Below are 12,846 nucleotides of genomic sequence, written 5' to 3'. Positions count from 1 at the left end.
ACGTCCTTGCGGTGCTGAGCCGATGTAAAACTCTTCTGTCTCTTGTTAACATTTTTGTTGTACTGTGCATAAAAGTGTGTAGTGACAAGTGTGTAGTGGTAATGTATATTATTTATTATGACGACGCAATACTTATAATGCAGAATTAAAAGCTGCTTTCGATATGACTGGTGGTGGGCTCTCTCCGGCGGGACATAGATCTATATAGGGGGTACCCGGGGTACGAGTTAACGAACAGTGTTCGTGTCCTTCCACAGCCCCCTATTACCTGTGTTTCTGTCGGGGCAGCCTAATTCATCCGTTAGAATCGCAGAGTTAGCGGAGCTCATGATATCATATTCAGTATTAATATTATCCATTATTTATTTATTGACATCCTTCAGTCTCGCAAAGTACGGCTGAGGGTTGACAACAGTCTCGGATTCCAACGCTCATGTGGATGGTTTGGGCTTCCCCAAGGCTCTGTCCTTGCACCTCTGCTATTTATCCTCTACATCTCGGATATGTTATGTAAGGACCAGCTTCCACTGGAATGCAGCTCTAACTCAAGTCTATTCAAATATGCGGACGATGGAAGCATAGCAGTATCCCACATGGATCCTATATGTGCTCACCGGATAATGCAGCTGATGTGCAAATACCTTCATGTCTGGTGCAGTAAATGGAAACTAATCCCGAACTGTGATAAAAACAAAACCGAGTGCATACGGGTGTAAGGCTGTCAGAATGATGCGGCTGTCAGAATGAAGTTTTTATCAAAAATCAAATTACGTTGTTAGAAACTTTATTTTGGGCATATTAAACAGGTTTGCATATACTAAAAACACAAATAAACACTTCCATCACTGAAAGAAAGGCTAAAAATGATTTATTACTGAAATATTTGGAAATACACTTTCAAATTTTGACATTGCATAAATGTGAGGCAGTTTTGTGATCTTGTTGTTAAAGTTATCCCTATAAGACCTGGTACTGGTATATCAAACAACTCTAAAAGAATGCATTCATACCCTAAAAAACCCTCAATAAACATGTGTTAACAAATTAAAACAGAAAATTCAAACGGCTGTCAGAATGATGGTATGGCGGCTGTCAGAATGATGATATTCTGCATTCAAAAAAAGTTGATCAAAAACATCAGAAACAACCGATACATAAAAGAATGACAGGGAACTTCTTTGGATTAATCTCCTGAGCACTGCTCACCCTCTAGGTCTCAATGACAACATAAAAGCTTCTGGTAATATTTCTAAAAGCAACTTTAACGATATTTATTTTAAAAGTAAAATAAAAAGATATAAAAGAGGACATGGCAGAAAGAAGAAAAACAAAAGCCATGAAGATAGAATATACAAAAGGACTCTCACTATAAGAGAGATTGACAATAAATATGAAAGTTTAAAAAGAAAAATGTCTGAAAGCAAATACAACTTTTATAAAGATATTTATAAGCAGCCTTCAAAAAGGCGAGCTCAAGCAACTTAGCTCTCATTCCCTCTGCAAATCTGGAGCCATTTTCCTTGTTATACAATCTTTTGCTGACCAAGACAGCACTTCTTCTCCTAATATCACCTCTGTTAATAGCGAGTTTATCACTTTTCACTATTGTTCTAAAATATTTGATAAACTCCGAATAGAATCAGTCATTCGTGATTCTAGGATCTTGACTCTTCTCCCTCCAAACCTTACGCCTTTCCTTCCCTTAAAAGTTTACTATAAGTACGATATTCCTGTCGGGCGTAAGCTTTTTAATTATAATAGATTCCTTAAATCACTTGATAATACTACTATTTCCTCCATCTTGGAAGGTGATTGCCCCTGTTCCAGTTACCCTTATTGCTATCAGCCTCGAGGCCACATCATCACCGGTGACCTTGCTTTCATTGAGCACGAGGATTTAAGAGGCATCATGAGTTACGGTACCAAATTTAGGGAACCTGTGTCTGTTCCTCCTGAGCAAATCTTGGAGAGCCTCAACGAGTGGTCAGCCAACTTCGCCACCCGTATGGCTAGGAAACATGGACTTTCATGTTTGGAATTCCAGGATTGGAAAGATGAGGTCTCCCGGATCTTCACCAATCGCCTTAACTTCCTCTCCTCCTCCCCTAATAACTTCACTCCCTACAATTCAATTCTACAAAGGGATGATGTTAAATCTTATCTCGACAGTCTTTCTTCTTCTTTTATTATTTGCTCCGTAGATAAAGCTTCAAATAATTATGTTTTGTCTGCAAGAAGTTTTATCTTTTAACCCTTCTCAACGAACTTGGCTACGATCTCACTTCTCTAGAGTGTCGTGGAAATTCTACTTATCAACCGGTTAACTCTGTAGAGGATGATATTATTCAGGAACATGTGAACTCATTAAAGATAACTTTAATATTCGTGTTTCTGAGGACAACCTTTGTCTACCGAGAATCTTTTGGATTCCTAAACTTCACAAGAATCCTTATAAGTCTAGATTTATAGCTGGGGCCAGTAAATGTACCACTAAGCAGATATCAGTTGTAGTCAACAAAGCTTTAAAAGTTTTAAAAGAATACTTTTCCAAATACTGCAACTCTATCTACAACAATACTGGAATTAACTGCGACTGGAGCATTAACAGCTCTAAACAGTTCCTGGAAAGGCTGCCTAGACTAGAGATTTTTAATATGCAGGTATACGACTTTACCACTCTGTATACCAATCTAGACCTTCAGGTTGTACAGTCACTGCTTTTCGAGCTAATAGATCTCCTCTTAAGTAATACGAATAAATTTATTTGTGTTTCTCTGTATAAGAACAACAATTTTTTCTCTAAAAAGGAATATAACGGATACTTATGTTTTTCTGCTGATAAACTCAAAACAGCTATTACATTTATTCTGTTTAACACTTTTGTTTGTTTTGGGGATCAGATTTTAAGGCAAACGAAAGGCATTCCCATGGGAGGGAATTCTAGTAGCCAGTTCGCTGATCTTTAATTCGCTAGGGAAGTGTGAATTCAACTACATGACACGCCTAATCAAAGAAAAGAAGTTCGGTCTCGCTAAGCTCCTCTCAAGAAACTGCAGATATGTCGACGACCTCAACACCATGAACTATTTGTATTTCTCTAACCTAATCAGGTCCATTTATCCACCTGACCTGCTTATGGAGAGGAGTGGTGACGACAATAAGTCCGTAAACTATCTCGACATCAACATCTTGATGAATAACTCTGGACACGTCGCCACCAAGCTTTACAACAAACTTGATGACTTCAACTTTCCTGTGGTCATGTACACCTTTCCTAACAGTAATATTTCCTCTTCTGTTGGTTATAATGTTTTTTACGGTCAGGTCCTTCGTTACTCTTCCATTATCTCTGACCTTGATTCTTTTCTGTGTTCTACCAACACCCTTTATAGGACACTTCTTTCAAGATGTTATAATGACAGACTCCTGAAGAGTAAATTCAGAAAGCTTCTGAAAGACCGACCTAGTATTCTGTACAAATACAGTATACTTGATGTCAGCGACATCCTTGACATCACATTTAACGTGGACAGGTGATCACTGACGAGTGATTGCTAGGGGGTCTTGGCACATTAAACCGGTACAGGTATTAAACCCCCGAAACCGGTGTGCCAAGTCATCTGCTGATGATGTTCACATAACATTATTTCCGCTCTCCTTTATTCCTTCCGTCTTTTCTTATACTTACAGTTCAGTTACTTTATTTCACCAGGTCTACCTAAGGATCCATTATTCTTTGGTGGGGTTTCACTTCTGGTATTGGCTTCATTCCCGTTCCTTTTCCTTATTCTTTATACTTATTTTTTTATATAGTTTAATGAGATTTCAAGCAGTTATGAGAGAGAGCTTGTAACCATGGATTGTTCTTCAAGTTGAAGTTGACAATAACATGCAATAAATATAATTGGGGGCCTAGTGCAGTAATTGGGGGCCAGCATTGGAAAAAGTTGTAGTGTGTAAAAGGTCATACTTGTCAATTAGTTCATACACACAGCTAACATAGGCCCTAGAAATACCTCACAGCCCAATATATAAAATTTAAAAGTGTACTATTCAATACGGCTGTCAGAATGAAGGTTTTCTAAATTGCGATTATTGACTTATACCAAAATGCCAGGAATGTTTGATTTGGGTAGAATAACGCTGCAGATATATGTTAATAACGATAGAGGGTCTAAAAAGATTCCTAGAGCCATGATGGAAAAATGGGGACAACTTTGTTTTGGAAAACTTCATTCTGACAGCCGCAGTCTTCCTTCTATGTTGTATAATTCCCCAAGAATAGTGATTTAGTTGATAAAAGAGGTGATATGGTATTGGTGTATAATTTACCTAACTGCCTGCAAGTCCAATATAAACCAAAAAGTTTTTTGTTTGTAATGTAGGCCTCAAAATACAAAACTTCATTCTGACAGCCGTAGTCTAAAAAGGGGTATATTTCATGCCCATTTTTTTCCCTTTTACTGGCAAATTTTAACAATTCCAAACCCCGGGAAGGAAACTTTCCCTAGTTTTTAGGTGTTTGTGAAGTTTCTGGTTTAAAACAGCTGTTTTTAAAGATTTTGTGGCTTTTATAAAAACACCTTCATTCTGACAGCCTTACACCCGTAATGATCGCACCAGCATCCTCAACTGCACCTGATGTCACAACCTTAAGTCCGTTAATTATTGGCAGCAGACCCATAACCTATACGTATCAATCAACTGTTCTCGGATTAACAATCGACAACAAGCTCACATTCAAGGGTCACGCAAAATTCAAACTCAAGCAATGCTGGTTTGCCTGGCACAGGATCACCCAAAACTCCACCCGCCACAGAGGTCTGAATACAAGCTCACTCAGAATGCTCTTCAGAACAGTGGTACTCACAAAACTTCTATATGCTGCTCCTATATGGCTAAAAGATAACCTCGACACTTTCAAAGACTTTTATGCCAGGGTCCTCTTGAAGATAAGCGGGGCCACTCACCATCCTCCCAAAGATTTGACCTCTGTTGCGCTTGGGATTCCACCCCTTGAGATATCCTACAAGATGGTCACTATAAAATTTATAATAAAAGCACTTACAAGTGACCCATTTATGCAAGGGCTCATCTTGCAGCCAGAGGAGGCAAAGGCCCACCGATACCAGCACCATATTGACGAGATATGTAAGTTTCTAACGTGGAAAACTGGGTCTAAAGAACTAAACAGAAGCAAAATAGACCTTCTGACTAGTGTCCAGAACGATGTTGTCAGCTACTCAAAAGAAGAAATAATCCGCTTCATGGAGTTTACTTGGAATAAAAATCTCCTGCTGAACCCAAGAATAAATCAGAGTGAGGGTCAGATACTGGATAACATTGATGAAAGGAGCAAACGATTATTTCCTCGCTACTCAAGCAGAAACACGGATACTAAGGTTATGTCTCTCCTACATGGCCATGACATCACCTTTGCAGCCTTCCAGGCAAGGGTAGCCAACAACTGCGACCCTCAGTGTCCAAATTGTAAGGTATTGGACACCAATTATCACAGACTCTTCTACTGTCCACTGTGCAGCTGCTCTTACAGGGAAACCCTGCAGGACCATTCCTTTAATGACCAACCATCATGGTCTATCTTAAGAGATGATAGTGATAACAGCATCACTGCCTTCCGCTCTCTAGCACAAATTGCCATTGGTGAACTATCATAAAGATGATTATTATAGTGCTCATCTCTTGTGACATTTATTCTTCTTCAGCCTCTACTACTCACTCTACTGCCTCATCTTCTGAACATCATTATCTTTAGTATAGTTGAGGATTCTCAACACCCACTTTCAAGTTGAGTACTCTCGACCCACTTAGTCCACATGCCTTGCAAACTTACAGCACGGTATTTGTAATGGTCTAAGTTCCTAATACTCGCCAAAGATGGTTCCTCTAGTCAACCGTAGGAGAAGAGAAAGCTCAACAACAAATTAGATGGCTGCATTTTGTTTTCATTTTATTAGGTCCTAGTATTTATTCCTATTGTCTTAAAGTTTTAAGAGAACTCACCTTAAATTATTTTAATGCAGTCACTCAGATAAGTTTATATCAGGACAATTCAATAAAGACACATACTCTGCCCACAATAAGGGGCCATAATTGTTTCAATTATGTAACTGTATAGAATTATTATTATTATTATTAGTCTCCAAAACGAGGTGTGAAGGTAAATTAACTTTGAGCCTTGTTTTGGCGACTGCTTAATCGATGGGCAAGTAGGTATTTGTTTTTTAGCAGTGTTGAACATTGAAACAATTATAAAATGTTTATTTTTATCTTATATAACGTACAATATGAATGACATATGCTATAGTGACGTAACATATATAGTGCAAAGAATTAGTAACTTGCTAGATGTGATTTAATAGTAATCGACGTTGACATTTTGCAATTTACAGTTGCACAATGTTAGCGTCGATTATTACTAACATTTATCTGAATTTAATACAATTACATGTCACATATAAATTGGGTAGCTGAATGAAACTCGTGCCTCAGAATTTTCCGTTATTAGCATTGCAGTGTCTGTACTGCGTTAACGACCGAAATTTTCCCAATATGCAATAATTATTTTGCTTCTAAAATTCTCTGATAATTAATAATATATCGTGACATGTAATTGTAAGATAACAAACCTCGCGCGCGCGGCGCTTACATCTGCACCTGAGAATCTCTCAGCAATGTGTGGCTGTCTGCGCGGCGGGCTGTGTATTGTGTATATAGCTGAATTTAAATTTAGATTTATTTGTAAATGTATAATAATATTAAATATGTATTGATTGTTTTGTGGTGAATAAAAATTTTGTTTTACTAAAAAAAATTTTGTTTTACTCTCATGAGTTGGCAGAGATATTAGGGGAAAAATCTTCTACTGAAAAGAACTTCCTCATAACGTTTTACAGTAGCATTATCCTTATTATGTAGATCAATTTTGAAATCACCTGCCAGGTAACTGCATTTAATTTCGGCAAATTATCGAGAATTGCTAAGAGTTCTAATGATGCAACATTTACATCACCACTTGGAGGGCGATAAACTATACACCAACAGTGACCGGAGTATTCTTGCTGCTTAAAGTAACAAACAAGTTTTTAGAGATATGGGACAAATTGCCATTTACTGTGGCACTGAGGGTATCACATACATAAAGAGCGACTCCAGTGCCTTTTCGTTTATCTTGCTGAGTGTTTTGGTAGAAACTATTGTATCCAGTCAATTGGTAAAGGTTATTTAATTCGGGGCCTTCATTTATTTCTGCTAAAGGTATGACCGAAAACTTCATATATCTCTGTAGTTCTCTTGCCAGAGTATCAAAGTTAGATTTATTACCATCGATATTTTGAAATAGTAATGATGAGTACTCGTTCATTTGGTTGCAAAATGTTTTATTAAATTCTTGAACATTATATGGGTTACAGTTATTAAGTGATCAGTTGATGTTAACTGTTTACAAGTGTTTCATCAATGCCAGTACTATTTTTTTCAGAGTCAGTATCTTCATATATAAACGGATTGTAACGAGTAGTGTACAAAGTTAGGGCAGTAGAAATCTTCATATATTTTGTTTGTACTGGATTTAATATAGCATTTATGGTGCAAAGCACAGTCAGACCTAAAACATATTGGCTAATGAAAATGAATTTTGTACAGCGACAGGGCATACCTCTTTGGTCAATTTATTCATGGGTACGGTACGTAACCTTCCCTGTGTTGAGCAGCAGCAGGAAAGGAACCGCTCATCGTCTGGGAGTATGAGCATAGTGTTGAGTCTCAGGAATATCCATCTTAGACGACAACTCCATCTGTCAAATTATATGTTTAGAATCATACATGACAATTGTCCTACAAACTTTATGAACAAATTTAGTTACATATCAGGAGGTAGTAGGAGCGGCGAAAGCTGCAACCTATATGTATAGATCAACATCACATAAAAACTTTCAATACTTGGGGGCAAAATGTTGGATATAATGTTCCAACAATCACGGAATATTGCCGATGTTCAAATGTTAACGTGATTTACTAATAGAAAACAGTACATGTCACTATAAAATTGGAGCCTAATGAAACTCGTGCTCAGAATTTCCCTATTACATTGCAGTGTACCACCTGAACTGCTTTAACGACCGAAATTCCATATCAATAATATTTTGCTTCTAATTCTCTGAATTATAATAATCGTGACATTATATTTGTCAAGATATCAAACCTTGCGCGCCGCCTTACCATTCTGACTGGATTCTCACAATGATGTGGGCTTCTGCGCGCGGGTGTGATTGTTATAAACAACTTTTAATTAATTATTTGTAACTAATATATTAAATATGGTATGTTTTTTAGGTACCAATTAAAATTTGTTTAACTAAAATAATTTGTTTTACTTCATGAGTTGGCAGATATTGGAACACATCTTCTACTAAACACTTCTATAATTGTACATGCATTATCTATTGTAGATCAATTTGAAATCACTGCATGGTAACTACATTTAATTTCGGCAATTATCGAAATTGCTAGAATTTTAATGATCAACTTTTACATCACACATGAGGCGACAAACTATACCCAACAGTGTCCGATTATTTTTCTTCTGCTTAAGTAACAACAAGTTTTAGAGATATTGACAATTGCCATTACTGGCACTGAGGCTTCACATACATAAGCGACTCCATGCCTATTTCGTTACTTGCATGAGTGTTTTGTAGAACATGACATCAATTGTAAGTATTAATTCGGGCTTCATATTTGCTAAATGTATTACCGAAATTCATATATCTGTAGTCTCAGAATCAGTAGATTTATCTAGCTCTCATTTTCCATGGTTTTGCCTCACAGGAGATATTGTGGTCTTTTCTAAATATAACTGTAATACATTGATGTAAAGTTTATTTGAATTTTGAAATATATTAATAAACATCTTAATCTGCACTGAAATCAGGTACCCCTTAAAATAAAATTTTCAAAAAATAATTTCTGGTTGATATCTGGCAAAGCACCTTCTAAACCCCACGAGAACCGTAACTTAATCAATGATTAGTAATCATGCAGAAAGAATTTTTTATTTTCAAAAATTTTATCGAACTGAGTATCATATTGTTAAATAAACTCAAAGCTTATTCAAAACATGTAACTTACAGTGAGCTCAGAAAACGACTAATTAAATCAATTTTGTCAATAATATTCTAGTAAGACTAAATTTTTAATAAGGAATGACCCAATGGGCCCTCCTTAATTGTGGTCTTTTTGGGCACTGACTCCCCCTAATATAGCATCCCCTCTAATCAGTGGTCAACTGGGACAGGAACATCATTCGGCCAGATTTACCAAAATACTGTTTATTTCATTATTGAACTAATAACAACTTTGATGTTACAAGTTACTAAATCACACTTCTAAAGTTGTGAGTTTGTCGTAAATTATATAATTGTATGTATACATACTTAGAAATCAGCAAGCCTTATTATATTGTAACTAACCTTACTGCAGTAGGAATGACTAAGTAGATGTAATGCAATGAAGAAATCGATATTCTGGATTGTCATATTCACATCGTTGTTGGCACTTGCATCATGCAGTTCAGATGGAGAGAAAAGTGCTGACAAAGGCTCTAATGACTGTCCAGGCACCGCTGATGATAAATCTGAACACAAAGATAAGGAACATCATGGAATCTCTATTGTGAGTTTGAACATTGAAATGGTGAAAACTCCTTTGGTTTTAGTGATATGGGTTTTGCTAGCCGTTGGAGTCAAGGTTATTTACCATACAGTGGAGAAGTTTGCAAAATTTTGCCCTGAGTCTTGTGTATTGATAATATTTGGATTGCTAGCTGGTCTCATTCTGAAAGAAATAGTCAGTGAAGATAATATGTTGATTTCATTTGACTCAACCACATTCTTCCTGTATTTGCTGCCACCTATAGTGTTGGATGCTGGCTGGTGTATGCCTCCTCGACATTTCTTTGACAACATTGGATTGATCTTGTCATTTGCTATATTTGGAACATTGATTAACTCCTTTGGGATTGGCCTAGGTCTTCACTATTTGATTCAAGCAGGAGCAATTGATGTTACAAACGCAGCACATAATCCAAATGGAACAGATGTGGATCAGACAATTGACTTACCTGGATGTTTGCTGTTTGGATCTCTGATTGCTGCCGTGGACCCAGTTGCAGTGCTGGCTGTTTTTGACTCTGTCCATGTCAATGAGGTATTGCACATTATTGTTGAAGGTGAATCTCTTCTCAATGATGCTGTGTCAGTGGTTTTATATAGAATTATGACGGTTGTTGTTGGAACCGAAGGTGGGTTAGAGACCAAAGAATATGGAGTTGGCCTCATAGCATTTCTGGTAATTAGTGGAGGAGGAACATTGATAGGACTGGTATACGCAATCATAACATCGCTCTTTACCAGAGTTTTAACTCATGTGAGAGTTGTTGAGCCTCTAGTGGTATTCTTCTTTGCATATTTGTCATACATTACAGCTGAATTGTTCCATTGGTCAGGTATTTTGGCTATAATCTTTTGTGGCTTTGGTATGAAGCGCTATGTAGAAGAGAATATAAGCAGAAAATCCCACACAACCATCAAATACTTTATGAAGATGCTGGCTGTTATATCAGAATCTGTGATCTTCATGTTCTTGGGGCTTGGTATGGTGACTGCAGACTTTGATATCAACTGGGCTTTCATAGGGTGGTCAATAATTCTGTGTCTTGTAATCAGATCATTTGTTGTGGTGTCATTTGTTGCCATATCAAACAGGTTCCGGATTCAGAAGATTGCTAAAGTCGATCAGTTTATTATGGTTTATGGTGGTCTTCGTGGCGCGATATCATTTTCACTTGCATTCATTTTATCTGAGGGTCTGCCATGGAAGAATCTGGTTATAACCACTACATATGCTGTTATCTTTTTCACCGTGTTCATCCAAGGCATTACCATTGGTCCTCTTGTAAAACTGCTTCATGTCAGAACACACGAAAAGAAAAAGCCCACTTTGAATGAGGAGATCATTGAACACATTATGGCACATGTGATGTGGGGTTTCGAGGAGGTAGTAGGAAAACACGGTGAAAACTACTACAGGCAGTGGTTTGATCACATTGACAACACCTACCTCATGAGATGGTTTACAAACAAAAAGCTTGACAAACATGCTAAACACGGTGATGCAGTGGATATTCTTGCTGTGTTTCACAACTTGGAGAAGAAGGACGCAATGGAACTTGCAGATAGAAATGACGTCTTCGACAACTTACATGGTAGAGCCTCTAAATCTGATGAAACATTCGCTGTTGCAAACGTAGTGAAAGCTCCCCAACTTCCCTGTGTTGACGAGTCGGTAGCTCTTGCTGATCCTAATGTTAAGTATCAGAAGTTAGACACTTCAATTAGTATGGATGCAGACGAAGATCACTTCAATGACATCAAGGACCGGACGTTTGCTGCCATGAAGCTGAACGCTCGTCCTGCACCTAAGACAAGACATCGCAGAAACCGGCTTACTCATGCTGTAGAAGACCATGATATCGACCACTTTGGTACACTCTCTGAAGTACCAATAATTTTACCAGATTCTCACCACAGCATGCCTTACCATCAACAAGCCCCTATGGAAAAGCCGCACCACCATCATCATCAGAGAAGACATCATAAAGATCATCACGGCCACAAAAAGAGTTCGAAAAGTGGTAATGGTCATCACCATGGTGACAGGAAGCATCACCACCGGCATCACCGCAAGCATGAAGGCACTGATGACCATCTCTCTGATCCAGGAAATTCCGAACAAGCTAATGTCGAAGAAGGAGTTTCTCAGAACGAGCCTGATAACAATGAAACAACAAGTCAACCACCAGCTTTAGACAGCGGACCTGAAGCGCTTGATAAGCCAGATGAGGTGCAAATGTATGATTTCGGAAACACGATGCCTGAGGTTGACCCTCGGGGCCATCCTGACGAGAACATTTAAATTGTTGTGGACATTTAAGTTGGTATATTTGATATAATTAATTCGATCTATCTGCAGTCAAAATCTCAACATGCAGTCATCAGAAACTTATGTATTTCTATCAACTTAAATTTAATACCTTTCAATATTGAATACTATTTCGATTTGAATCTTGTCCAAGTTGGGATTTGATTGCAGTGCGATATTTTAGCGAAGAATTTTAGTCACTTAGGCATGATGTTAAAGGTTGCTTGTTGGGTAATACGTTTAATGACATCCAATAATATGTCATCATGCTTACGTTTGACTGTAACCTTAATCCTCATACAGAATAAAAGCCTGCTATGCTTGTGACAATAAAATTCGAGTTTGTTTTCAGTTTTATCTTAATCTGGGAGTTGCTTTATTGAAAATATTATTCTGAATTCGATTAGCAGATTAAATTGATAATTATACATGATTTTAGGGATGATATGGTAGTTTTGCTCGATTTTTATTGTATTCACCATTAAATTTAATTTTAGATGATGTGAGAATAGTTTGATTTGTTTGATTAGATTCGAACCAATATAAATACTAAAATACTTGTTAAATGAGTGTTTAACCTATCATCAATAATGCATGCTCTTCCAAATTACCTCACAATTCAATATTCACCAGGACTCAAGGACTGTTTTCTAACATACAGCACCTGTTTTTAACAGCAGGGAAAGTTAAACTGAAAAAATGTAAACTCAACTAATTATTGATGTTAGGAATCCCCGCTGAGTATGTTGTTTTAAATTATAATTGCAGATATTGTTTTATCAACTGATTATTCGACAGATGCTTTTTAGTCTTATTGTGCGGAGGAAATTTGTTAAAACATGAAAT

General features: G+C 37.2%; 1 protein-coding gene across 1 annotated transcript; it reads left to right on the top strand.

Annotated features, from left to right (window-relative positions):
• Window positions 1–9,505: 9,505 nt before the first annotated feature.
• Window positions 9,506–12,799, top strand: LOC134814987 (Na(+)/H(+) exchanger beta-like). Its single transcript, XM_063823382.1, has one exon. The coding sequence runs from the start codon at window positions 9,529–9,531 to the stop codon at window positions 11,992–11,994; it is 2,466 nt and encodes an 821-aa protein (XP_063679452.1). The 5' UTR covers window positions 9,506–9,528; the 3' UTR covers window positions 11,995–12,799.
• Window positions 12,800–12,846: the final 47 nt, after the last annotated feature.

The sequence above is a fragment of the Bolinopsis microptera genome, chromosome 5 (genome assembly GCF_026151205.1).
Source record: "Bolinopsis microptera isolate Bmic1 chromosome 5, MBARI_Bmic_1.0, whole genome shotgun sequence".
In the NCBI taxonomy this organism is placed as follows: Eukaryota; Metazoa; Ctenophora; class Tentaculata; order Lobata; family Bolinopsidae; genus Bolinopsis; species Bolinopsis microptera.
This window is presented reverse-complemented; position numbering and strand designations above follow the sequence as displayed.

Excerpts from the sequence above, each read along its gene's own strand:
- LOC134814987 (XM_063823382.1), top strand. The coding sequence starts at position 9,529 with ATGAAGAAATCGATATTCTGGATTGTCATATTCACATCGTTGTTGGCA.